A 27,859-nucleotide genomic window follows, 5' to 3' on the forward strand; every position below is an offset into this window, starting at 1 on the left:
AAAAAAACAACAACAAGCAATTTTAGGTTTTGCATTTCTTTTCTCTAACTTTACAGTAATGAAAAAACTGTTGATGCTTAGAGATGTTAATAATAATATAAATCTGTGCCAATTTTGATCGATTATTAAATTTAATCAATATAATAAAAAAAAGTGTATTGCAGACACCGGCAAATCCAGTATTGTTTTTTTTGCTGTTTCCTATACTAGAAGATCTGGTTTAAAGCTCTAAACAATACGGCGGTGTGTGTTGCAGATGCCCAGACCTGAGACGGGCAACACAAGTCCTGGTTCGAGGCGACAATGCGCCCGGGTGATGGAGCCCTGCTCTATACATGTTCCTTGCTGCAATCCCTGTGCCCTTTGCCATTGTCGGCTCTTCAACACGATCTGCCAATGCTGGAGGATTGGCGTGTGCTCAAAAAAGAACTAAGTACTGAGTACTAGGTATAGATTTTTGAGCCGTAAATAAATCATCTCTAACACGTCATAAACGCATTCCGCATCGGCTCTTCGGTCCAGACTGTTTCCGAGTAGACTTGCGCAAAAGTTGTGGGAATTTAGTAGACTTGACAACAAAAGCCGAATGTTCTTGTTCCCTGATTTAACCATTCACGACAAGTTGGCAGTCTTGGACACACAATCATTATAGTAAATATCTATAGTATCTATAGTATCTTTACTATCTATATCAAATAGTAAAGCAACCAAGTTCCCCCAGAATGCAAATGGTGCACGCAATCATATAAATTCTGTATGCATTTTATCTTCTGATTCATCTGCAATGCTTTGAGATATGAGACATAAAATATTCACAATAACGCACCTGTCTACTGTATACTGCTTTTGTATTGCATACAATTTGTACTAGGCAGCATTTTAACCAGAGATGTACCATGGCAAGTTTCCTCGTAATCGCGTTTTACTCGCTTCTGTTTTCAGTATCAGTGGTGCAACCAAGGGGGTTAGAAGTAAGTCACTTTAAAAAAGATGGCCCTATATTTAAAAAGAAGATGTTCTGACTGATGTAGGCCTAACAACACATCTTAGGTTAATGACGTAGGCTGTAGAACACTTGTGATCGTTTAAAAAACGCCTGGAAAGCATTAGCCAAACAGATATTTTCTGGCATTAGATCGAATGGTGGTGTTGTGTTCATGCTGTGGGTTCTATTCTATTCTACTTTTGTCCTGAGGATCAGAATTAAACAGTTATTCAAAACATTCCTAATTAAACACCAATGCCAGGATATGTAGATAGTGAAGGCTGCTTTCTGCTAACCAGATTTCTAGAAGGTTTTAAATATGTTTTAGCACTTCGTCTATGTGGCTGGATGTGCGCAAATCAGCCCTGCAATACCTTCCTGATGTGGCACTTTGGGGCTGCGTCAATAAACCCTTAGGAGAGGAGATAAAATCACAAAAACTAGAAGCCAGCAAGAGCCAATACATCGAAATGCTCAAATTGATCAATTTAGGCATGTTAGTTTACCATTTGTAAATGGACAGAGTTGTGCAAGGTCCAAGATGTTATATTAGCTGATAATTGGTGGACTTTAAGGAACCATTCTAGCGTTTTCAAACCAAGAATCAGACAAGAAACATCAACCTTCATCTTACCCACAAATTGCACAGAGTTGGCTACGTGTCTGGCTACAGACAATGGACAGTATTTATGGTGGACATTGCAGCCTGTCACAGCACAGAAGATTCTCTTCCATTCAGACCACCCATTATGAGTCCATGTAGGATGCTGAAATGTTTCACATGACATATTCGATTACAGGTAACTCTGCCCAGTAGGTGCCATATTGTACATTTGTTTATTGATGGTTTTGCTCATGTTAAACATTCTGAGTTAATTGTTCTAATGTTGGCACCACAAATTAATGTACAGTCTTTGATGATATGCCTATAAAAGACTGACAGTTACTGGGGCAATATTCCACATTCAGTGCACAATTCTTTCAAATTTAGCAAAACTACGCTGCGATACGCTCCCACAGTCTTTCCAGTCTTCAATATCAGTCTTTAGACAGTCTAAACTGAAAATAGTCTTGGTTTATCTATCTTGTCTGCAGAACATGAACAGCATATAGCATGATCCTTGTTTTTCTACACACTCTATCGAATCTTGTTTCCGAAGTGGTTCTGAAACATATTTGACAACTGGCAGTGCTGCCTTGAAAATTGGTGGTCATTTATATAATCCTGGGTGTAAAAGTGTTAAAAGATTATTTGAATTACAATGTCTTGATCCATCCAATAAAATTCTCACCAGAACCAAATTTGTGTCCAGAGTGTTTAATTTTTACGAAGCGTCACATAAAAAATAAAGAGAGAAAAAGCATTCCATTGTGAACAGTTCTTTAATAAATCCTTTTTGATTTTCTTAACACATGGCATAACCCTGAAGAAAGGATTCTAGCGGTTTTCGACGGAAAACGATTGAACATCGCCTTCGGGATGATTCGAAACATGGAATCTTAAATCAATATTCAATTTGGAGACTTCGGACTGCGGAAATCCCTTTTGATCTTGTTTTCTTTTGTTTCAATACAGCAGTATTTTCTATGATTAGTTACTTGTTGTTTTCATGAAGTCTGTTCCCCAATGTTTAATTTTTTTTTCCCATCTATGAGATTTTCTCAGATTTTCAATATAGTGTTGTTCACAATGTAAAGTCATCTCTAAAAAGTACTTTTCATTGTTAAAAGTACATTTCTTTTCTTTTTTTTAGGTGCCAGAATTTACACATTGTAAAACTAGACATTACAAAAACACATTTTATTGCTCTTAATAATATGTAAAAACCTCTGTAGCCAAAGATTTGCTGTGCAGAGGTGTCAGGTTTGGATTGACCGTGAACAATATATTAGAATACTGCATGGTTTGATCTGTTTATGGATTTTGTATCCCATAATGCCCTGTAACCTAGGCGATTAACATTGATATTATTAACAAACGGTATGGCATACTTTTTGTCCAGTTACAGTTATGTTTAATGATGCAAAACAAATAAAAAAAACATATTCGAACAAGATTATAAACATACTATCATTTTTGAGAAAAGCTAGAATAATGGTGACTCATCGAAAAAAATCTAAATTGAAGACTGGTGCTGCAACTGGAGTTCCTTGAGGTGCATATTAGTAAGGATTAACTGTACTAAATCGTTTTACATACTGAAAGAAAAAGCAAGATTGTTTCCTTGCTGGAGTCTTTGAGTTAGCATACATGCTACTAGTTCGTAAACTAAAACAACAACAACAAAAGAAAAAAAAAAAAAAGAGATGATAATATATATTCTTGAAAGATTTATTACCGAGATATTTTCACCTTGATGTTGCCTTTGCTTTCAATGAATAATTTCTCCTTGATACAAACATTTACTGGGCACCGTATATCTTCTTCACTACCCTTCATATTTTACAACTTGTTTTTCCTGGCTACGTTTTCAGAGTCCAAAGAAAAGGAAAAGGCATGTCGATTTGGACACGTGGACAACACGCCTCGCGTTTTTTTATTGAGCACATAAAATTTTTATGTGTTTTGGTTTCGGTTAAAGAGCAATGCTCACGTACAATTGTACACAGCCTGGGTCACTGGGAGAACTGTTCATCCTGAAGAAGGTCTTCGCCGGTTGATTCTTTGTCATGAAGTATATAAATTTCCCAAAAATTACGCTAAAAATCGGTTAGACGTTAAATCAATCTTCTGCTTCTTCGCCCTTCTTTTTTATGCTGAAAGCATAAAAAAAAAACATGGATGCGATTTACAACAAATACATTTATGTCTGTAGCACCTCATGACTTTGGTGTACTTCAACACTAAAATATTTGCTTTAACACATCAAATAAGTCTATTAATCATTCAGTGTGCCCTGGACTGAGGCCCAAGATACACAAACACCACACCTGCTATCTTTTTTTTCTAGTATTGTCTAATGGAAAGAACATTAAAAAGAAACCACCCTTAAGAACACCCTTGAATCCATTTTTTTAAATGCATATGGACAAAACAATTATACCATACAAGCTGGCATTAGTTTGCAGATACACATATTAAGTATATAATACTTTTTTAGCCATGTGTGGTTTTTCCTAAAACTGTTTCCGCAAAGTTCGAGGCAGACAATTGTATTTGGATGCAGTAACATGGAATTGTCCCTTCACTTAAACTAGGAGACCCAAATCTGTTCCGGTATGATTGTCACAAAGCCAGCTCCGTGAATATATTCTTTACATGGGTTGGAATGATAGATCTCCTGCTATAGAGCTTTAATCCTATTGGACGGCACCCCAGGCCTCCTCACCTACATCAGTACCTGCTTTTAACTAACACCCTTGTGGCTGAAATTTTTGAAATCTCCACAAATTCAAGTGGAACATCCTCCCAGAAGATCAAAATTCGCTCCTCCAGAGCTGGCAGGTGCTTAATAACTGCTATGGATTATTATCATGTTTATTAGGATCGTATCTGAGATACTTACCACACTGTAAAGGTATCTCCACAGGAATATAGTTTCTGTGACACAACTGAGCATACGCTAATGCCAGCATGCACACAGAACTTCTGGAAGCGTCCACAGCATCACAATGGGTCCTTTCACACATGACAAGGAACTGCTCCGGGTCGACCTGAAATTGCAGGAACAATACAACTTTAATGTTGAGAGAAACTTGACAGAAATGATACATCGTTAAGCCATAAACATTAAACCATTATCAAGGCACCCGTTGATTTGTGGGCAGGAAATGAACAAAGTTGATGTGTTGGATGCAGGAAAAATGGGAAAGAATCTGATTTCCACCAAAGCCAAACTGTCTATCATGTCTAGATGAGTGGGGCAGGGCTAATCTCAAACATCAGGTCTTGTGGTATGTAGTGGTTAGTACCTAGCAAAAGTGGGCCAGGGAATGACAAGCAGTGAACTAGCAACAATGTTCTTTGAGGTGCATGGGATTTAAGATTAGCCCTTGTAGTCTGATAAAATACAAAAGTTACTGCAGCACAGATTGCTGGAAAAAAGTTAATCCTGACTCCAATAAAAACAAAAAAACAAAAACATAGTAACACCGAACACTGCTTTGTATGGGCCTAAGTCAAAACGTCCATGCGGCACCACTGAGCTCCCCCTGCCCCGGCACCACCCTCAACAATTTCAATTATTTACCATTTTTATGTTATGTTTACATATTTTGCAATGATTAATAAAATTGTTTAAACTTTTTTTTATGAATGTTTGTGAACGATTTGTACAGTGTGGGGTGGAGCATTGTGGTGGGAGGGTGTAGCCATGAGGGGGTGACAATAGGAATCTCACCTAGGATACTACAAAAGGCTAGAATTGGCCCTGCATTTGAGAACTGGGCCATGATGGGGGAAGTGTTAGCTCATTGGTTAGCTAATTGGCCTTTTGATCAAAAGGTTGTGAGTTCAAATCCCAGCACCACTTTGCTGCCAATGCTTGAGTGGGACCCTTAAACCTCAACTGCTTAATTATACATCCCTAAACATTGTTGCAGACCAAGTTCATGGCAATGTTTTTCCCTAATGGTAGTGGCCTCTTTGAACAGGATAATCCATCAGCACATCAATATGGCAAACATTTGTTTAGGAATGGTTTGATTCAACGTGTGTCCTCTGGGCTCCAAATTCCCCAAACCTCCATCCGATCAAGTGTCTGTGAGAGAGAAGTCCAGCAAAGGGATTTGCTGCTACCGGACACCCCAACACAACCTTAAAAAAGCTTCATGAAGCCCATGACAGGTTAAAGCTGTTTTCAGTGAAATACCAAAAGCTATATAACATTAGGCAGATGGTTTTAATGTTATGGCTAATCAGAGTATCTACCAGGACTAATTTTTCACTTTCTACTTGCCACTTTGAAGCAGGAGCTGAGAGGGGACATTGCGGAGGAGAAGAATCGCGAGCAGGACAGGTCCACTGCGGTTCGGTTCGTACAGGATTTTAATTCCACACTCACATAGTTAGATCCCACCTGTGGTTTACATGACATAAATATGAGGCTTTAGGTAAGTATTACACAAACGTTTGCAGTAGATCTGTGTCCCATTTGGAATAAATTGGTACATATTGTTCCATTTTGGGGGAGAAAAGAAAGGTAAGAGGCCATTTGTTTTTATTTAAACTGAAAGATATAGAGCTCACATTCCATCCTTGCGTAAACTCTGCAACATCGTGGGCCTGCGAACCATTTGGCAGCAAATAGTCATTTCCCACCTCTTTATCATTTGTGCCTAAAAGTCCACTGGATACACCTAATGGGAACAAATTAAAATTAGAAACAGACCGAGAGAATGAAGTAGTTGTCTGGTAGACAAATAGCCACCAAAAAGACATCGACAGACAAAAACCAAACTACGGAAATCAGGGACAGAAAGTGACACAGCGAAGAAAGGCAAAGTCAAACTCAGAGAGAAAATCAGAAGAAGAAACAGACCAGAGTCAGACAAGAGAGCGAGAGAGAAAAAGAGAGAGAGAGAGAGAGAGAGAGAGAGAGAGAGAGAAAGAGAGAGAGAGAGAGAGAGAGAGAGAGAGAGAGAGAGAGAGAGAGAGAGAGAGAGAGAGAGAGAGAGAGAGAGAGAGAGAGAGAGAGAGAAAAGGTCTGGACAAAGACAGAGAAAGACAGTTAAAGTCAGACAAAAACCTACAGATAAACATATAGAATCAGACAGATACCTAGTGACAAACAGCCAGAGTTAGACACACAGATAGAACTTTTAGACAAACAGACTGAGATAAAGAGACATAGATAAACATGTAAGACAGATAGTAAGGTCTGGATAGAGACAGACACCTGGTAACAGATATGTACTTATAGACAGACAGACTGTCTCCAAATAAAAGGGTGAGATAGACAGATAATGAGGCAGTGCTAGACACGCAGACCAAGAGAGATGGACAGAGGAACCATAATCCAAAAGGTAGACAGACAGACAATTACAAACAATATTTTAAGTATTAAATTGACAATAATGAGGCATGGCTTACTTGCCTTCCATTTCTACTCATACTACTGGCTCAAAGATTCATAAGCAAGACTTGGCTTTATAGTCGAGTCTCAGTGATTAGTCTGCCGAGTCTCAGTGTTTAGTCTGCTGAGTATCTATTTAGTCTGACGAGTCTTAGTGTTTGGTCTGCAGAGTCTCTGTTTAGTTTGCAGAGTCTCTTTTTAGTCTGCCGAGTCTTAGTGTTTAGTCTGCCGAGTCTCAGTGTTTAGTCTGCGGAGTCTCTGTTTAGTCTGCCGAGTCTTAGTGTTTAGTCTGCCGAGTCTCAGTGTTTAGTCTGCCGAGTCTCAGTGTTTAGTCTGCTGAGTCTCAGTGTTTAGTCTTCCTAATCTCTGTTTAGACTGCCAAGTGTCTGTTTAGTCTGCCGAGTCTCTGTTTAGTCTGCAGAGTCTCAGTGTTTAGTCTGCCGAGTCTTAGTGTTTAGTCTGCCGAGTCTCAGTGTTTAGTCTTCCTAATCTCTGTTTAGACTGCCAAGTCTCTGTTTAGTCTGCCGAGTCTCTGTTTAGTCTGCTGAGTCTTAGTGATAAGTCTGCCAGCTACAGAAAGACAGAGGTTGCACCATATTAATGGAGCACCAATAAACAAATAATATTTGAATCCCGTACACATGTTGGTAGAAGTATTGAATTTAATATTCCACAGGCGCAAAACATGGATGCCTTACCATGCAACCATCCATCTAGCGTTACACTGCACAGGCTTAGAGAGGGGTCACATGACACGGATAATCCTCTTCTATTAGACACTGTGAGTAGATTCAGCTCTTTGGTAACAGACACATCAGGGTTAACGAAGGGGATCTGTACGTTTTTGCAGTCCACTTCCGTCTGGTAAAAGAACAACAGACGACAGAATTTGACCTTGGTGACCCCACAACCATTCAAAGGGAAATATAATCATTATGTAAATCAGATGTTATACTCTTATAATCACCATGATCTTAACCAAATTATAAATAATGAGAGATTTCGGCTTGACGATGGGCCCAAAACACCAGGTAAAAGAATATATTTTGGAAGATCAAGCTATACCATGGCCCATTAAAGCTGTTGTAGTGGATTGGAGTTGCCCAAACACCCCCAGAAAGTTCAGGCTAAGAAAAGATTCTCTGTGATGCCAGTTTGAAATGAGCTCATCCTGCAAGGTCAACAACTTTTTCAACATTTTGCATGAATCATGCACATACCTGTTCTTTTGGACGAACCGTAACAGTGGTGTTTCGCAGTTGGACCATGAGAGAATGCTGTTTTTCTGTTTGGTCGGATTTTAAAGCGATGGCGAAAGTCTCCTGGGTGACATCGGCAGCTAAGACAAGGTCACAGGAATGTGGTAGCTTTACCAGTTGTCCATCGAATGACACGACAAATCCGTCCGCCAGAAGAAATGCTTGGTCTGGATAGAGGGAATGAAGAATGAGAAATGAATTGAGGTGAATAAAAAAAATAAACGACAACAATAAAATTGCCCTATGAAATAAAGTATTTGATTGGTAGTATTTTTGGGATGATTATTTTTGCCTGGGTTCTGCCACTGAAAGAGGAATGTGTTGTAAAAGCTACTCGATGTAGAATTGATTCTCTTGGTACGGATTCAGGATTCAGGATGAAAACCAGAAGGGATGTTGACTGATATACATGCTGAAAGTTAGGGATGTTGCCAGGTTACATTTCTTGCTCTGAAGCTTTACAGTGTTTGGAAAGGGCACCTGGTACATTCTTATTAAAGACAGGGTTTAAGCCATTCAGCTCGGTTTGGGTTCAGCGGCTTTTTGGATGTCTTCCAGCAAGATCTCTGCTATTCCATGGTCTTTTCAACTTGTCACCAGTTAATTTTAACTGATATCTTCTTTGCGAAGTAAAATGATGATGGATAGAAGGCCAGGGCTTGACACTGACTCAGCACCTCTCCTAACTCTAGACATGTATTCACTTTTACATTGTAGGAAGCATTGGAATAGGATGGACCGTATACATTATTCCCAAACCGAAACTGCTTGAGGAATGTCTTTTATGCCTCAGCGGTGTGTTGCCTGTGTGATTTATTTGGCAGGGCAGTGAAAGGTGCTGCTTAACTATTAAATTTACAGATAGGTTTTTCTGGGAAAGTTGGCAAAACTATACAATAGTCACTTAATGGAGATAGATAGGTGGTAGTTCGGAATAATAGGACTTCCAAGGCTATACCTGGACACTGTCTTTTTGAGATGATAAACTACAAGAAGTAAACCTCATGTTGGTCTGGTTCGACTTAAAGATGCTTCTTAAAGAAGGGGATGGTGTTCTTCTCAGTCATTGTAGATATGTTCACAGGAGGACTCACTGGGATTTTGCTCATTTAAATTAAACACGACTGTAAATAAACAATGGAATATTTGTAACACGGTTCCCTGTATAGACAGCTGTCCCATCCAGGGTATATTCCGTCATCACTCCTAGGGTTCCCCAGATTGGATTGTCGTCTTCCACACATTTCCTTCTCAGAGCATGTGGTAGAACTTCAAGAGGTGCTGCTTTGAGAACATTCACCATGTACTTTAGATCGACTAGGTAATGGGGCAAATGGAAATTCTAGGTTTAATAAAAAAGTATGGATTATTTAGTGGTGGTGGACAGTAAGGAAGTAAATTCGTTACTGTTCTTATGTAGCTTTTTCGCATATATATATATATATATATATATATATATATATATATATATATATATATATATATATATATATATATTTTTTTTTTTTTTTTTTTACTAAAGTATTCACACTTCATTTAACTTCACTACATTCCAAAGTCAAATATCTTCAAGTCAAGTCTTACTTTTTTACTTAAATACATTTTGTGAAATTATTCATTACTTTTTATTTATTGGTGGATAAAAACTTAACTGGTCAGTTACACAGCAAGCCACCAATCAGGGTAGAGTATTCGCTCTGTTTGGAACTTGTTTTGATTGGCACTTGGTGGTATCTACGTATCACCAACATACAGTTCAGCATCAGTTCAACAGCAAGCAGAACACTTTGAGAGGAATAAATAATAGAAGAAACTCCAGACTCGAACTTGCTACAACAACCTTGACTTGATTTTTTCCAAGTAGTTAAAAATACGTTTTTGGGCTTATAATAATTTAGCATTGTATATTATGATTGATATGAAAAATTCGGGCTATTCTGTTATTCAAGGTTTAAGGTTTAAAAAATGACAAAATGCAATCCCAGGACTCACGATTGAACGGACTGTCCATCATTTTCCTCTTCAGCCTGTAGAGCTCAGCTGGGATATTCGCTGAGCTCAGAGAGAGAAGAGGCTTCATGAGAAAGTCCTCCACCAAGCTTTCTGCTAAGCCAACCACTGATCGCTTTGTTCCTGGATTATGAGGTAGAGGAAGATTCACTGTCACTTCCCCGTCCCTGCAATGACACACGAAACATGTGAAAGAGTTCCTTCTTAGTTAAATAAAAATGGATGGCACACTGGAAAATGGTAAAATATTAAAGGCATGTCAGAGAACTGGGATGTCAATTCAAATGTCTTGCTGCTGTTATTGAAATGACTAATTATGTACAGTATTTGTGAAGTTCTAAAATCTCGCCTTCTTGTTTGTTAGTGTGAACCTACAATGTGCTTACCATATCTTTGAATAAACTAGTTTTTGTTCTTTTTTCATTTTCTACATTCCTGCCTTCACACACTGCCACCTGGTGGCTTGGGGAACCTAAACAAGTGCCACTACCGCTTATACAGTATCTAGAAGATACATTGCAACATACAGGTAGGTGACTTACGATGGAGATGCGTTCCGATATCCCCATCGTAACTTGAAAATATTGTAGGCCTAGCCTACCCATAAGTCTTAAAGCATGGAGATCAGTATGGGGTAGTATACTGTAAATAATTCAACAAATTAGAGTACATAATTTAACAAAACAGAGCAATCTACACTACAATAATGTATAAACTTTACAGTATATATCTTTGTAGCAGCGGGTGCATGGACAAGTGCCAGTTTGTGTGTGGAGGATGGAGCAGGATGTGGTTCTGTTTTGAAGCTCAATAAATAATATATAAATTCCAGTTCCTGCATTCACGTTTTAATCTGTAGGTCGTGCATAAGATAAAAAACAGGTTTCACAAAAACCAAGCTCGTTTGACAATCTCACCTTTCAGAGAACTTGTACATAAAAGCGAGCTGTCTTTTCAATCCGACTAACATCATGGCCAGTCTGGACTCAGTCCACTGAACTGTGTGCTGCACAACCTGAAAAATGGGCCAACAGAATGTCTTATAAAATGACCGAAAACAAAAAAATACAGCACGGAACTAAGGTGAACTTGAACCCCAGGGTCAAACAAAATCCCACTCGGGAATCCCAGATTTACATAACCTCACCAGGTCTAAAGCGGTGATGGAAGTGTGGAGAACAGTTATTGATGGCGCCCTCAGGTGGTAGTTATGTAGAACTGTGGGCAGCTTCTGCTCCAGCTCTCGGCTCCACAGCTGCAATAAGCCGTGCCACATCAGGTCCAGGCGCTCTCCTGTAACGTCATGGTATGCTCCGGCCAACGTGACCAGCGGCTCTGGGCAAAAACATATTATGTTACTAAATATGTACACATTTATTTGATGTTATTTTATTATTCAAATGATGAACCTTCAAGGAGTGATTAGGTTTTTTTTTTTCTTTTAAACCTGTTTAACCCACTTTTTGGATTCACAGCTGTGAATGATCTACCAAACTTAGTAAGGCTCCTGACTGAATACTGTTCCTGATATCCGTGTGGTACATACACAATTTATGTATTTTAGGAATGGAGACACTCTGAGCTTTGGACTAACTATCATTCAGAGTTATAATTATAAGCTCTAGATGCTGAAGAGCCTCAAAAAATAATTGTACTGCACTTAATTAGAAAGAACCATTGGTAGAAGGAACCATTCATATAAATACACTTATTTTTGTGAGTCATTTGAAACCTGAACTAAATGGTGAAGTAAAATGTATGGAAGCGAGGGATTCTTAAGTGCGAGGGTTTTGCAGTAGTCTGGGAAAGAGAGAAAAATAAAGGGAAGCTGGTTCACAGCTGTTTCAGTGTGAGGGATGTTTCACAAGATTACACAGAACTTGGAAGTTGGTAGCTCAGTGGTTAAGGCTTTGGACTCTGGATCAGAAGGTCACGAGTTAAAACTCAAGCACTACGAAGCTGCCACTGCTGGGCCCTTGAGTAAGGCCCTTAACTCTCAACTGTTTAGTTGTAATATGCTACAAAAGGATAAAAAAAAAGCGATAATAAAATAATAATAATATTAATAAAATAATTGTAATTGGCTATGTGCTGTTATTAGTAAAGAATAAAGGGGGTATCAAAAAGTCTCGAGAGTAGTTTTTGTAACTCGCAGTAGATGGCAGCACAGAGCAGCATGCACAGTCACAGGGAGCGCCGACCTTTATAAGTCAGAGCTGTGCAACTGGTGCTATACTGAACACGTGCGTTAACCAGTCTGCTTTTCTAACAATGGGTCCGAATGAACTCGCCTGGTAGGTAGAATATAGAACTTATCGCCTTGACGTGTTTATAGCAAATCGCTTGGATTGTAGCTTGGATAGCTTGACCAGAAATGAGAGAAATGCAAGGTTTGAATGTCTTACTGAGCATCCGAAAGCCATAGTCTAGCTGGTCTCCACTCACTTTTTAGCTCTTGCTGGATGAGTTGAGACATGTGCTGGAAGATCTGGAGCGTCCGAGGAAGGCCATTCGTGAGCGTTTGACGGACGTTCCCAGACACCCAGAGGTCCCACGGCACCGGCGCTTTCTGCAACAGCAGGTTTTCAGCTCGGCGGGTCACGTGAAGGATTGCGTGGCTCAGTTCCTGCATGGCCTCATTTCCTAGAGTCTGAATTTTGGACAGGGATAAATCAAGATATATCTGAATTTGGATTTAGATCCCTGATGTGCAAGGTGCAGGTACCTCTAGAGGAAGAGATTTAAAAGGGATGGTTAGATTATAAAGCATGATTATATGGTATTATAGTGTACACATGTCAAAGACAGACGGTTGTATGAAGACATACGTCACGAATTTCTTCTCTAAGGGATATACAGACTACAGACTAGATTACAGACTTTTGTTTTATGTTGTGTATATTTAGGGAAGGTAAGATTCGCATCGGTGCATTGGCATACCATATTCGTGTCACTAAAAAATAATTTATTTGACAAAAATTTGTGACAAACAGTATATTTCGATTGATAGTTTCTCTCAGCGCTGCATTCCACGTGAACATTCCTACGTGAATATGACATATCACGACACTACGGAGACCGAGGCGTGTCCTGAGAGTCACATAGAATACAGATTAACATGGCAGAGGTAGAGCTGTAACTTCCTGGAGACACAACAGGTAAAGAACATCTGGATTTATTTCATCTTTTTTCTTTTCTTTTATTTGTAAAAGGGCCATGCGTTAGAAGTCAGAAGGTACTTGAGTAAATTTATAATTTTCTGTCCATCTGAACAAAAGTAATAAAAGCAAACTATCTGCATCAAAATAGGGGTAAATCGCATCGGTAGCTGCTTCATATGTGTCTCGAATGTATTGTATCATTGGCTAGGCATCGAGATGCGAATCGCATCAGTCTCAATTATGGAAATGCACGTCCCTAATCTATACGCCTTCATTTTGCACTTGTTTCTATCTTTCCATATATCCTAGTTTGGACCCAGAGATGAATATGGACAATTCCTGTTTACCATCTGCAACCTGTTCGTTGACCCACACTATGGACATTACAATGATTTGTGAATCCGTAGTAAATACCATTGCGAACATACACCTGCCGTCAAGGAGAATTCCCAAGGATCCTATTTCTCTAAGTGTGGAATCTGTAATCATACTCCATTGTCCTCCCCTAACCTGTCTCCTGAACTCCAGAAGAAAATGGTGCAGCCGCTGGACCCTCTGCAGCAGCTTCCTCTTCATGTGTGCACCTATCTGCTGCAGCCGCGCCTGTCGAGGAAAGGAAATCGTCAGCACCAAATATTCTCGGAATGCAACCATCTTCGATATGCCAACTACCTTTCTTTCGCCCTCACCTCCGTCGCCGCTAAGCATGCCTCGCATCCTTTGGCGCGGAAGACAAACCCGTGATCGAGCGCTCCCATGGAGACGAGCGCTAATGTCTCGTTCTCAATTCCGCTGCCTCCTCTTTGGGTCTTGAAGTTCAGCCAGTGGTTTCCATCGACGCAGAGAGTCATCCGGAGGTCATCAGATGAATCTAGGTGAAGACAGAGATTTACGCTCTATGCGAAGCGAGCGTGCAAATAACAACGGAAAGAAAAGAAGCTTCGATTTCTGACCGCCGTCGTATCCGGCGGCAGCTTGTAAGCAGCGCTTTCCCAGCGTGGTCTGCAGCCAGACGAGTTCACTGCGGTCGAGTTTCGCTTGAATCTGCAGCTCCGTATTCCTGCTTGCCGAATGTACGCTTCCTCCAAGCTCAACACTCCGGTTTCCTATTTTCCACTGCAACACACAATTTACATTTACAGTTGAGGGTTAAGGGCCTTGCTTAAAGGCCCAGCACCGGTACCTTAATTTGGTGGTGCTGGGATTTGATCTCATGACCTTCCGTTCCAAGTCCAATGCTTTAAGCTACTAAGCTACCACCTCCAATTCATCCAAAATTCAGATAGAGCAACAATTATAAACATGAAAGAGATACTCGTAGCTCAATTCTGCTTTTCCCAGTTGATTTTTGGTAATAATTTGAAATGGTGGACCTCAGTAAGCAGGGAGTAGTGGTTGCGTTGGGCGCTGCTGGTGTTTCTGAGTGCCAGGACCAACGCATTGTCCTGCGTCTGACCAGAAAGTGACATACTGGTCCGGCTGTACAGCAAGTCCTTCCCTGAGTTCACTCGGTGAGAACCTGACCAAGATAAAGCCTGTGGAGAGAAAAAACAGACAAACAAACAAACAGCAAACAAACAGAAAAATGTGGAAGGTCCTGAATTTGTGAAAGTGACTCCTGAATGCTGATTGGCCTGAAGGTTTTCATTTATTATGTATAACTACAGCTTGGGCTTTGATATATTGATATATATTGATATATTTAATATATATCTCCTAGCAATTACACATATTGAGAAGGGAGTGTGATTGAATGAAGGATGTAAGCAATGAATTCATAAATAAATTGAATGAATAGAAAAAATAACTATTTAGTGCTTCTTTTTTGTAAATTTTTGCTGAAATATGTAGAACACTTTTATTTTACACACACTTCTATGCACCTCTGTTGTCTAAAAATGGTAAACTATTTCATTTATTTATTTATTTTTACTTTTTTTTTTTTTTTTTGGATTTAATCAATTTCATTTGTGCCAAAGTAATCAATAACCTAATGTAATCAATAACTTAATGTAATCAATATGATAAAAAATTGTTTTCACATTTTTTGAGGGGGATTTATTTATTTATTTATTTATTGAGACATAGTTTTTTTTTTTTTTTGCGACTTGAAATTCCCCGGCATGGGACTGCCGTCTGGACAATGTTGAACACGACTGGCTGTGGCTTTGGGTGTTTTTTTGTTGTTTTTTTTTATCTCATTAATGTCAAAAAACAGAGACTGGAGAGGCCTTGAGCTAACATCTGTTCATAGCAATGAATTAATGAAAAAAAGTGTTCGTTAATGGGAATTGCGAAAGTGGAAGAAAGAAAATCTACACTTACGCATAAAGCATCTGAGAATTTCCTTCTTTTGTGCGAATGACCAACGAATCAAAAGTGTTTATTTATTATGCAAATGAGGGTCGCGTTTTCTAAACACAGCCATGTTGGGAATAACAATATGTTCTGAGAGAAATGCAGATAAGCTGCAAGTTAAATGCCAGGCATTTATGGACATTCATTTACACACACACACACACACACACACACACACACACACACACACACACACACACACACACACACCAGAATAAGTGCAACAAAGACATGCGTGTACTCACTGGTTGTGAATGACAGAGCCCCAGAAGGCTATGGTGTTCCAGGACGTCTTTGAGGTTAGAATGTATCTGAGCCAGGAGTGTATGAGAAGAACATGGGCCAGGCGAGATGTTCTGGGCCGAAGTTTCCATCTGGACAGTGTGCATTCCGCTGTCAGCTTTCTGTTTAATAGAGCAAGAAAATACACGCAACACACAACACACATTACCAGAGCTTTTCCATTGTCCAAGCCATCGGGTTGTCTAGAAACACTGAGCCGGACGGCAAAAAAATACATAAAAACATTATCATCATTTACTACGATGGAAAAAAATCGTGAAAATGTTCCCTGCAATGGGCGAGATTTTGAAAAGGGACACATTGGGGACATTATATAGTTTGTTGTTTTTGTGATTGAATATGTTGTTGGAGTTTGTATAATTGTTCAAGGGTTTTATTATAATATATTTGGACATAGTTGAACTATTTAGCTTTCATCATAAGACAAATTAACAAGGAATTAACTGTGAGTGGGAAAAAATATATACTTATTATCATTAGTCTAATTTATTATATTAGTGGTGGACAATAATAAAGTTGATTGATTTTTTCAAATACCTGTACTTTACTGAAGTATTTCCATTTGGAAAGACTTTCACTCTAACTTCACTACATTTCATAGTCAAATCTTGTACTTTTCACTCAACCACATCGACATCAGTTGTTCATCTTTTTATTTACGAGGATACAAACGTAACTGGTGAAACACGCAGCGAGCAACCAATCAGGGTTCGAGCGCACGCTCTGTTATGAACTTGTTTTAATCGGCGCTCCGTGTATCTACTGATCACCAACATGCAGTTCAGCATCAGTTCAACATCAAGCAGAACATTTAATGAGGAATAAATAATGAAGGAACTCCAGACTCGAACGCGACACGACTAGAAATCAGTGTTTGAGTCATGAATATCATTCTATTAATAGATCAGTGTGCTGAGAGTCAAATGTGAGTCTTTTCACATAAACTGAGTAGATTAAGTAAAAGGTCTTGTGACGATAAATAATAATAGAAACATTTTAGCTATAATAAATCATAGTACTTTGGATGAACAAATGAAAATACAAATGAAAAGTACTTTCACTCAAGTTTTCACCGAGTGAAGTGGATTTCATCCACCAGTGGTGAATTACCTGATATTTCACACTCTGCGTAATCCTCTTGTCGCCCCACTCGAGCTCTGCGCTCTGGGAGTAGGAAACTTTTCCTTCTTGCGCCATCGAGACACAGCCGTGGGCCTCCACGAGAGGGAGAACTGACCACATCTGAAATTCATTGTTATTGAATCTGCAGTCACTAAAAAAATATTTCGGTCAAATCCCTGGTTATTTTCCATAGAAATCATCCTAGACGTGTTTCAAGGTCGAAAGAGTCAGAAGGCTTAAAATAATCCTGTAGCATAATTCTTGTTAGTCAGAAAGATTTAAAAATGACAATAAAAAGGTTCCATTATTATTTTCTTGGTCAGAAATTCCATCCAAGGGTATTGATGAAATTCCTGGCGCATCTAATCTATGATAAATGGCATCAGTGTGGCTTTTTTTGTTATTTGACTGAAACATTTGATAGTAAGGTATGAGGTTTAAAAAAACAATATAAATACAGTGAGAAGGAATCATCTCCAGCAGAAGCGTCGATATTCACCTCATCAAATGACCCTGGTTTTCCTAGGAATTTGAGATCAATCCAAATTGTGTGTTTTGTGCGAAAAAAACACAGGCAAGAAAACACAAAAGTATAAACCGGTACATGTAAAAGCATAACAGCTGTTTTTGAACTGTTTGGGAAGATCTTTCCTCACGATGTCCAGGTTTTCTCGAAAAGCCGTCTTGCAATTACAATGTCCTTGTAAGTGAACCTGTGACCAAATCCATTTCTTTTCCTCTGTCAGTCATTGTGGAATAAAAAAAAACATCTATTAAATCCACACAGATGTGTTCACATATCCACACAGTTCGGACTTGAGTGGACTCTCTATGAACATCCAATCAGAGGACGTGAATATGTGATGTTATTGAACGCCTGCTAGATGGCCCTGGAGTCAGCAAGTCGAAATCTGATTGGTTAAAACCTTCAAGCAATATGGACTGTAAGATGCAGGGCATTATTCACAGTGTTTCCAGTGAAGGCCTTATGACAAGGTCTTCCCTTTGACCCTGGAAACATGTGATGTGAGGGCTGAAATCTGATTGGAAAGAAACTTTAACCTGAATTCACAATCCTAGAAGCAGTGCACCCGAGAGAAACAATATGAAAAAAAAAAGAAGTTTTCCGAATTTTTCAATACACACATATTGTCAAAATAATCACAGAGAAATAACGGATTCTACAACACATATTTGTTTGGAATCAAAGGCCACGTTCGTCACTTTTTGCAAGATGTGGGATTTAATTTTATACGTCAAATACAATAGATTTATTTATCAAGAAGCACCATTTTGTCTGGTCATGGAGGAAGAACACGTTAAATCTCCCCCTAGTGGACAGTTTTATTTTGCAACCTAATCATTGTGGTGTTGATATTGTATTCCAGAAAGAAGCATGATTTACCTGTCCAGGCGACACATAAACACAAGCCTGTGTCATGCTGAAGTCCTCATGGCTTTGGTTAATGACTGAGACAGAGACGTTCATGGGGGTCCCGCGATCCCAGGAGAGATGAACCTGTTGACAGAATGATAACTTTTTGTGAATTTCTGTTTTGTGAATCCCGAGAACGATATGTTTGTGCCTGTGTGTGTGCCTTAGTGTGTGTGTGGAACGTGTACCTGATGGTTTCTGCCTTGTTGACGTCCTTGTGCATGGCTTTGTGTGAGCACTTGCACGTGCAAGTGGGAGAGAGTGGACGTAAAAGGTTGCTTAAGTTCGAGCACGGCCTTGGTTTGTCTCCCTCCTGAGTTCCAAGAACCTGTAGCTTGTATCTGCACACACGCAGTAAATTTGATGCAAGTCACACAACAAAAAGAATTCCAGAAATAAGGCGCAGACTGAAAATATTTTTATAACACCCATAAGGCATCCACTTTCTACCTGCTCCTGAGCTCCTTGCAGATCCCAGTCGATCACAACATTGGCATGTTTGCTCTGAGTTTCGTTCTCAAGCCTTATTTCCAGCTCCCAGCCCCGAGACTGAGGCCCGAACTCATCTACAAAAACCACACACTGATTTATTAGAGACCAAAAAGCCATTTATTGTGGATGTGCAGTTACTGGAAACTCTGCTTTGCACCTATTTGTCTCGATTTCCTTTGCAGTAACCCTGTGGGTTGAGATGCGTTTTCATCCATCCACTGTGTGTGGTGTGTGAGGACGTGTGATCCGTTGCACCCGGCATACCCAGTCTTTAATAAAACACTCTTTGGAAGTGACGTCAGCTAAACAGAAATCGAAATAAAGCATCGTCTGAATTCTTTCCATTTGTTACATAATAGTTATATACATAATATTAAGTATATTGAATATTATATATGTATATATAGCAGTGGATGGTTATTTCATGAATTTCATTTGTACCTGAGGTAAAGAGTGGTAAAGCTCGAACAGCTGCTTGAATCCAAGCTTTGTCTGCGAAGCCTGTCCTTTAAAACGCAACACATGGTCGTCTATGGCTAGCTCGGCTGCTGCTTGCCATGACGAAGATGATCGATTTAGCTATGCGAAGACAAAAGAGTGATGTCATTGGCCTCGAAAAATAGACGTCAGAACAGTAATGTACTGGGACACTTGACTTTTCCAGCCTCAAACTGTTACCACAACGTTGAAGGCACACATTTGTATCGTATGGATACGGAAGCATGAAATTAAACTAGAAGAGCAAAAACTGTTTCAGTAGGACAATGCCCCAGTGCACTAAGCCAGCTCAATTTAGATATGCCTTACATGGTATAGAGTGGAAGATCTCCGGCTTTAGAGCTCCAAATCTATTGAACACCTTTGGGATGACTTGTTAATGCCGACTGCACGTCAGATCTCTTCATCTCACCTACATAAGTACCTGACTTTACTTTAAATCTCCACAAGCAGACTTCAAAATCTAGTGCTAAACATCTGAACATTTTCCCAGAAGAGTGGAGGTTATTATAAAAGCAAATGGGGACCAAATGTGGAATGGGATTTTCAAAAAAAGAAGCACATACCAATCTTATCGTCAAGTGTGCATGAAATTTTGTTTATAGAGCGTATGTCAGAAATTTAGGTGATCAAACACCCCAAAGAATCATCAAATTAAACACTCTAATACTATCCAACACCACTTTAAAAAGTCTATTTTTTTTTTATATAAAAGAGCTCTTTGCTCTACAAACATAAAACCATTTCACAGAAAAATAGTCTACTGGTCAAGTACAGAACCCCAGGGTTCTATAAAGAACCTAAAAAAACTCTTTTTGTTTAAATGTAAGGTAAGGAGAGACATGTAAAAAATCAAGGAAGTGAACACAGTCAGGTTGCAAACTAACTAAAGGACAGGGATGGAGATAGAAACAAAGGCACTTTTAAAACAAACAAAAACATTTATGCCATTTGGCAGACACTCTTATGCCAGAGCGGCCTACATTTTTTATCTAATTCATACAACTGAGCAGCTATGGGGTTAAGGGCCTTGCTCAGGGGCCCAGAAGTGGCAGCTTGGTGTAGCTAAGATTTTAACTCTTGACCTTCAAATCCAAAGTCACGAAGTTCAATTTCATTTCTATGCTGACGACCTCCAGATTTATCTTCCTGTGATTCTGAGTGATAATTCTGCATTGGACCCTCTTCATAACTGCCTTCAGGATGTTAAACAATGGCTTTCCCAGAACTTACTTCATCTAAACGAAGCAAAAACTAAATATATCCTGTTTAGCCCAGACTCACCCAGCAGTTCTCTGAGTTTTGGTCCTCTAACACCTCAGTTTGCGCCTACCGTGCGCAACCTGGGTGTTATTTTTGACCAAAGTATGTTATTCGAGAAACAGATCAGTGCAGTAGTGAAGGCGAGCTTTTACCAGCTAAGACTCCTCAGCAAGGTAAAACCATTTCTGTCCCAAGCTGACCTCGAAAAAGCTGTACATGCCTTCATCAGCTCGAGGATTGACTACTGCAACGCTCTCTACATTGGACTCAATCATTCTCTTTTCAGTCGGCTCCAAATGGTGCAAAACAAGGCAGCACGTCTTCTCACCAACACCTCAAAATGATCACACATCACCCCGGTCCTCCGCTCGCTCCACTGGCTTCCGGTGCGGTATAGGGTGGAGTATAAGGTTTTGTTGTTCGTTTTCAAGGCCATCAATGGTCTTGCCCCGGCCTACCTCACCGAATTAATAACAGTTTACCAACCAGCCAGAACTCTCCGTTCCTCTGGACTTACCTCTCTGGTCATTCCTAAATTCCGATATAAAAAGTTTAGTGGTCGGTCTTTTTCCGTCCAGGGACCAAAGCTGTGTAACGCACTCCCAGCTCACATCCAATCCATCACTGTGCTGAGTGTTTTTAAATCACAGTTGAAAACTTTTTTATTCATACAAGCTTTTAACATGAAGCCCTGCTTCACTGCTATTTTACTTATATTTTGTGTTCTTATATTTAAAAATTTTTATATTTCTTATATTTTTATTGATTGTGTTGTTTTTATTGGAAAGTGCCTTGTGCTCCTTTTGGTTGCTGTAAGGCGCTATACAAATAAAGCTTGATTGATTGATTGATTGAAAGTCCAATTCCTTAAACGATAAGTTACCACCTCTACCAGACTAAACAATTTTGGTGAGTTTTGCCATACCTGTGACTTGGTGTCAAACCCAAATGGGATATAGGTTTGTAGAGATGAAATGTTGTGGTGAACGTTAACCATCAGGCCAGTGCTAAAAACAAAAGGAGCAACAATATTAGAAAATATTTAACGATGAAAAATTTGCATATCATGGACAATTGTGCTGAACCTGGACGTTTGATGGTGTCCCAGGATCTTGAGTAGTAATGACAAACTTCCTTGGTTTTTTGTCAAAATGAAGATGGAATCTTGGAGATTAGCCTGTATCTCTATCTATTTGGATACAGAATGAGTTAATGTAACAGAGAAGTACATTTACCAAACACTGTTCAATGCTATGACTAATGTGGTTTAAAGAAACCGATTTTACCCGTAGTGACTGATCCAATGCCTCGGAGTAGCAGTAACCCAGCAGGTGGTCTTGGCCGAATCTCCCCATGCAGTTCACCTGTGAAAACAAGCCATATGTCCATTCAGTTGGTCTTCTTTGTAGGAGATGAACATGGAATCAAAGGCATTTCCTTCAAATAACAATGAAACCAACCGACCCAGAGGAGAAAGGTCTGTCAAACAGCCACTACATGTTACGCTTGTTAGTCTCTTATCAAACATTAAATGTCTATGTCAAAAATAGACAGCTGACATCACAATGGATGAACCACCGTAAAAAAATTAACACTATAATTTGAAAATACAACCAAAGTCCTGAAAGGCACACTGACCAGTAAGCTTCTGGTGATTTCCGTTGAGTTGTGCAGTGTTCTCTGTAGTGTGAGCTTCAGATCTTGGGCTCCGGCATGAAGTGCAAGTTCGGCCGACATACCACTTTCACTCCGCTTCACTTCCAACAGAGCACTAGTGGTCAGCGGGAGTCCTGCACCATATCATATTCAAGTATACATGTAAGACTGGTCTTTGGGTACAAAAAGGCTAAAAAGAAAAACGCCCCCTCAACCATAAGCAACCCCCATCTACAGCAATGAACATGCTCAAAAGAAAACAAAGAGAGATTGGAGTATACCTGCTGAGAGCAACCATGGAAATGAGTGATCCAGTTGAGCGTGGAGACCGTTCTGTTCACGCTGTCGAAAGATCCTGCTAACGTTCATGCAGAGTGACTGCTCCTCAGCCCGGACACAAATCCAGACACTTTCAGACCCGTTCACGTTTTCTTTCAACCAGGAGTGTCTGGTCTCAAAACGATATACAACCTGGTCTGCACTTAATGTCAGATGTCCTAGAGAAGCAAAAAGCAGCAGAGATCTGGAAGTCTGAATGTATACTTTTGAAGAATACTTTTCACGATGCTTTTTCCCACTTACACATACACCAACCACGCATAACATTATAACATATAGCATTATGAGTGTTAAATGAATAAAGCTAATTATCTCTTTATCATGGCACCTGCAAGTAAACATTCTGTACTCAAAGTTGATGTGTGAGCGAGTTTTTCAAGCGCCAATATGGGATGTCTAGAAGACTTGGCCAGAGCACCTCCAAAACCGCAGATCTTGTGGGGTGCCCCCGGTGTGCAGTGGTCAGTATCTATTTAAAGTGGTCCAAGGAATGAACAGTGGTGAACCAGCGAACAGGGTCATGGGCAGCCGAGGCTCATTGATGCATGTGGAAAGTGAAGGCTGGTCCGTGCCAACAAACATGCTTTTGTAGCTCAAATTGCTGAAGAAGTTAATGCATTAATGCTCGACATGTTTAGGCAGGTTATCATAATGTTATGCCTTACTGTACCGTTTGTCTGATCCAGCAGCCCTGTTAAACTGGTGAAATTTGGCAGGACCGAGACGCCAGACTCTGAGACATTCAAGTCTCCCCATAGAGAAAATCGGAGTCCAGACTTTTGCTCTCGAACTGCATTCAGCCGAGCCTTAAGCATCTCTTTACTCTTCCTCAGGGTGCCAGTTATGAAGAAACTAATAAAACATAGCAAAACATAGTGTGACATATGTTCCTGCCTGGAAATGTAGCAATTCAAACTACAATATATTACCTTTTGGAAGAAGAGTTTGCACTGAGAAGAAGTTGGAGGTCTGAGACGACCGGTGGAAATATTGTTTGCAGAACGTTGAGGTTGAAGTGGACCACACGGACTCCCTTTTTTATAGAATTAGCCAGAGAAACATCTATCATATTGTTGGTCTTTTCATCAGAGCGCAGGTTTACAGAACTGCTGAAATTTCCATAAGGAGTCTTCTCTAGTGTAAAATATGCCTGAAACATAAATCACCATTTCACTTTTTTATTGCGTAATAATCACAAAGTAGGAATCTCTATCCATTGATATCGTTAAATATGACATAAAATGGCACTGTGAACATTTCTACGCTAGTAACATGCAATTTTTCTTTACGTCATAGTCCTTGTCATCGATGTTGGCGATTCCTTTTGCGGCGTATTTAAATTCTTTACTTGTCCTGTAACTTCTCATGACGTCACCCTCAAAAGTTAGTGAGGTGGGAATTTTCAACTGTAACGAAAATAGAAGATGATTGGGCAGCAATTTTTTTTTTATTAAAAAACATATATTGGTAAAGGTAATGTAGTTCACAACTTTGCATTCTTTTATATGAGGTTATCAAAAATTTTTATTTTATTGTCCTAAGCATTCAGTCAGAAGATGGGTCATGAAAATTTTCTGAGAAGAAGACTCCATTAATATTTTTTTAATATAAATCCATCATTCAAACGCCTTTAAATGTAGTTGGTAACCATTATGTGAAAAACTTTAATCTTACATTTTTGAATTTGAATATGATAAAATATTAACTAGTCATAAAAAATATCAGCTTAAAGGCATAATGGAGAACACACGGCATACTGTTTTACCTGGAGCAACTGAGTAAGGTTGACTTTGATTGCAACACCTTGCTGAGAAGATCCTTCACCATGAAGCTGGACCTGCCCGAAAACTAGCGCCTTCTCCTTTTTAGCGATTAGCATCCTTCCTTGTAGCTTTTGCACTGTCTAAAAAAAAAAAAAATTTAATATTTTTCAGACAATTTTGAAACCAACAAGTTCAACATTGCAAAAGAATATTTGGAGTTTAGGAATTTGATGTGGTACTTGTCTAGGAAATCTTAATTCTCTATATAGGAACTAGTGTTTTATCTCTTTATTTATTTAAGGGTCCATTTGTAGATGGGTTTTTTTCTGCTTGAGCATCATTATTCTATGGGACATTAGAGTTTTTTAGTAGCAGAGTTGGCTGTGAACTTTTGGTGCTTTCTTGATTTGGAATGGTTTGGTTTTATAGTTGACCTACCTGGTTTTTGTAGATATTAATGCAAATCTCCAAGTCTTGTGGGACATTTTTCAAGTTAAATGAATTCATCAGGGAAGAACACACCTAAAACCAAGAATGAAAGATTTTTGTTATTATTACAAAATAATCATATAATACTCTGATCAGTGGTTATTAACATTATTACAGGTATTGTACAAGGTGGTATCAATAAGTTTCAAGACACATGGTGCCAACTGGTGCTATTCTGACCATGTGCATGACCACTTCTGCGATTTTGTCATGTTTGAGTTGTTCGAGGTGTCAAAAAGAGTTCTGCATTTCAAGAACAGAAGAACATCACTGGAAGACTTGGAAACATTAGGAAGACAATAAGCTTAACCCCCGAAAATGTTGAAACCATCCAGCAACCTGTGCATGATGATCGTCGGAGAACAATCTACTCAATCTCACTTACGCACTCCAGACTTTGCCCTCTTCCTGAAGATGAAGATCCAGCTCAAAGGTCCCCGTTTTGTGGAGATCCGCTACGAATCACAGAAGGTGCTTGACACGCTTCAAAAAGAAGACTTGAAAGAAACATTCCAGAAGTGTCAGGAACACTGAGAGTGCTGTATTGCTGTGCAAGGGGACTGTTTTGAAGGTGATAGTGTGTAAACGTAGATAAAAAAAAGTACATTCATGTACACAGAATTAGTCTCGAAACTTTTTAATACCACCTCGTATTAAGAGCAAATCTGGCAGCGAGAGCATACATATGGTTGAAATTGCTGTGGTTGAAACCCAAGTGTCAGCACGTGAATCGCTTTTCTGTTGTTACTGAGCAGCAGCTTTGACTCGAGAATGTAATTTTCCTTATGCATATCAACGGTGAATGTGTTCTGGAGATGCAGACTTTGCGGGAGGAACGTAAATGGCTGCCTGTAGAAAGGAATACAGACAATTGTTGAGAAGTTTAAATCTAAATATAAGCATAAACATGACTCTTGCTGTTTCTGTTACTACTTTAACAGTACCATCGCATTGCCAACAATGAAAAATCAAGACATGAACCATAAAAGAGAAAATACCTGAAATGCAGAACCCATCGTTTTTGATACAGGTTCAAGTCCTTCCTTATTTCTTCCACTTTACCGCCAATATCCATATCAAACTTAGAACCGTTAGAATCTGACAAGGTCATGGTCATCATCAACATCATCTTCTTTAGCTTCTGAAACATGGATAAACAAATGAAGGTGGCATCACTCAGAAAACGGTGTAGTGCCGGTTGCATGTTTTTTGTGGTTCGAATGAATCATGTACCTTTTCCACAATGTTGAGGCTTGCTGAGATGTTAAGGTTCTGCTTGCCACAGCTGGTGCTCACATCCAGAGTCTTCAACTCTTTTCCATTACCGAGTGAAATCTCACCTCTCAACGTCGGCATCCAAGCTGTGCCGATGGTACACGAGGCGTTAACTCGACGTTTCCCAGCTAGGACATACCCGCCAACCTTGAGCAAAGCAAACAGACATAAACGAGTCTGACCTGGAATTATGTGTATTACAAACATGACGACTATGATTACCTTCATATAGGTGACTGTCGGTGTAAACAAGTATAAATGCCCCTCTCTGTCTCTACCCCTTTCCCTGTAGAAGCCATCCATCCTCAAGTTGTGAATGGAAACCAACTTGCGGGTTGTAATGTCTGAAGTGAATTGGGTTGTGCCGTGCTGGAGCTGGGATAATTTTTGAGCCATGTAGAAATAAAGCCAAGGCGTGTCCATGCTTATGGACCCTGCAGAAGTGAAGAAGCAAAGCTTGACATGCAGGATGTATGTAATAAATGCCGAAGTCTTTAAAGACTATAATTTGACAGTACCTTCCCATTTCTGTAACGAAGATTTTGCAGACATATCTTTCCAATGAAGCCCTGCTACAAGGGGAATCTGGTTATTATAATTGACCTTCAGGTGGGTGCTCATCTCAGACTGTCTTCTCTTCTGGAGGGAGTACAGGAACTGAGTTCTGCAATTCAGTCCTTTGTCTGGGACTCTTAGACTAAACTGAAATATAGAGATGTCAGCTTAGCCATGTCATAAAACTGAAGATAAGTACAGGGCATGCTAATGGTCTGGTCAGGTTGCAATGGATCCAAAAACGTATGTACACTGGAAAAGGCTTATACAATCATTTTAACTACTGCATGGTTTTTGGAAGATAAACCAAAGTTGACACTAAGTAAACAGGTACAGAATCTTCACATGAACATACTGGAGTCAAGACTGAATCCCGGAGTTGTCCAGAACTAAAAATCATGATAGATATGAGAAGGGTTTACCTCCAGAGCGTAACTAGTAAGACCTGGTCCAGACTGATTTCTGACGGACTGACTAAAGAGGAGTCGCTGTTTGTTGCTACCCTGGTTCCAGTGATTGCCATAGCTAAGGTCAAGTGAAGACTGGATATGAATGGGGCTCCTTTCATGGTGGATTTGAATCTGTAATTCGGAACACAATGTGACAATGTGTCAATATGATCAACTATATTAAATTTGGGACAAAACCTTGAGATGTAATAGAAAACTGTTACCCTGTGGTTGATGAATGTAATGTGGGAACACTGAAGCTCATGCTCTACTGTCGTCCCATAGTGTTTCTCAACTGGCTTGACCTCATGTCTCAGATTCTGAGACATGTGGCACTCTTGCATATTTTCTGAGTCCTCTAGAAAAACATAAGATCAGCTGATAAGCTTCTCTTGACTTGTTTATATAAACAATATTGAAAGATTCAATGTTT

The 27,859-nt window shown here is 39.5% G+C and overlaps 2 protein-coding genes across 3 annotated transcripts in view; one reads left to right on the plus strand and one right to left on the minus strand.

Annotated features, from left to right (window-relative positions):
• asip2b (agouti signaling protein, nonagouti homolog (mouse) 2b) overlaps window positions 1-27,859 on the plus strand; it is a 217,644-nt gene that overhangs the window by 2,221 nt on the left and 187,564 nt on the right. The window contains exon 3 of one of the 2 annotated variants that reach the window (XR_014533482.1): window positions 257-1,027. Coding sequence is in view for 1 of the 2 variants with exons in the window: in XM_083540761.1 (XP_083396887.1) it covers window positions 257-433 (177 nt within the window). In the remaining variant the exon portion in view is untranslated. Of the gene's footprint in view, window positions 1-256; window positions 2,288-27,859 lie in introns of those variants that run through there. The other variant, XM_083540761.1, reaches the window with a different exon arrangement.
• The window catches only part of LOC310725713 (uncharacterized protein), a 32,925-nt gene continuing 8,367 nt past the window's right edge, over window positions 3,302-27,859 (minus strand). The window contains exons 26-63 of the mRNA XM_083540734.1: window positions 27,651-27,784; window positions 27,400-27,558; window positions 26,941-27,124; window positions 26,645-26,856; window positions 26,381-26,569; window positions 26,146-26,288; window positions 25,831-25,996; window positions 25,097-25,180; window positions 24,661-24,798; window positions 24,185-24,301; window positions 23,825-24,045; window positions 23,566-23,747; window positions 22,838-23,053; window positions 22,539-22,690; window positions 22,187-22,264; window positions 21,986-22,089; window positions 21,826-21,907; window positions 19,581-19,718; window positions 19,297-19,441; window positions 19,098-19,213; window positions 18,836-18,988; window positions 18,618-18,731; window positions 17,201-17,332; window positions 16,033-16,191; window positions 14,803-14,964; window positions 14,383-14,545; window positions 14,119-14,300; window positions 13,940-14,032; window positions 12,714-12,918; window positions 11,416-11,603; window positions 11,186-11,283; window positions 10,251-10,435; window positions 8,220-8,425; window positions 7,698-7,860; window positions 6,174-6,283; window positions 5,884-6,003; window positions 4,492-4,639; window positions 3,302-3,742 (exon numbers count right to left, since the gene is read on the minus strand). Coding sequence (XP_083396860.1) covers window positions 3,738-3,742; window positions 4,492-4,639; window positions 5,884-6,003; window positions 6,174-6,283; window positions 7,698-7,860; window positions 8,220-8,425; window positions 10,251-10,435; window positions 11,186-11,283; window positions 11,416-11,603; window positions 12,714-12,918; window positions 13,940-14,032; window positions 14,119-14,300; window positions 14,383-14,545; window positions 14,803-14,964; window positions 16,033-16,191; window positions 17,201-17,332; window positions 18,618-18,731; window positions 18,836-18,988; window positions 19,098-19,213; window positions 19,297-19,441; window positions 19,581-19,718; window positions 21,826-21,907; window positions 21,986-22,089; window positions 22,187-22,264; window positions 22,539-22,690; window positions 22,838-23,053; window positions 23,566-23,747; window positions 23,825-24,045; window positions 24,185-24,301; window positions 24,661-24,798; window positions 25,097-25,180; window positions 25,831-25,996; window positions 26,146-26,288; window positions 26,381-26,569; window positions 26,645-26,856; window positions 26,941-27,124; window positions 27,400-27,558; window positions 27,651-27,784 — 5,546 coding nt within the window. The 3' untranslated portion in view covers window positions 3,302-3,737. The remainder of the gene's footprint in view (window positions 3,743-4,491; window positions 4,640-5,883; window positions 6,004-6,173; window positions 6,284-7,697; window positions 7,861-8,219; window positions 8,426-10,250; window positions 10,436-11,185; window positions 11,284-11,415; window positions 11,604-12,713; window positions 12,919-13,939; window positions 14,033-14,118; window positions 14,301-14,382; window positions 14,546-14,802; window positions 14,965-16,032; window positions 16,192-17,200; window positions 17,333-18,617; window positions 18,732-18,835; window positions 18,989-19,097; window positions 19,214-19,296; window positions 19,442-19,580; window positions 19,719-21,825; window positions 21,908-21,985; window positions 22,090-22,186; window positions 22,265-22,538; window positions 22,691-22,837; window positions 23,054-23,565; window positions 23,748-23,824; window positions 24,046-24,184; window positions 24,302-24,660; window positions 24,799-25,096; window positions 25,181-25,830; window positions 25,997-26,145; window positions 26,289-26,380; window positions 26,570-26,644; window positions 26,857-26,940; window positions 27,125-27,399; window positions 27,559-27,650; window positions 27,785-27,859) is intronic.

Source organism: Silurus aristotelis (genome assembly GCF_946808225.1).
Source record: "Silurus aristotelis genome assembly, chromosome: 5".
In the NCBI taxonomy this organism is placed as follows: domain Eukaryota; kingdom Metazoa; phylum Chordata; class Actinopteri; order Siluriformes; family Siluridae; genus Silurus; species Silurus aristotelis.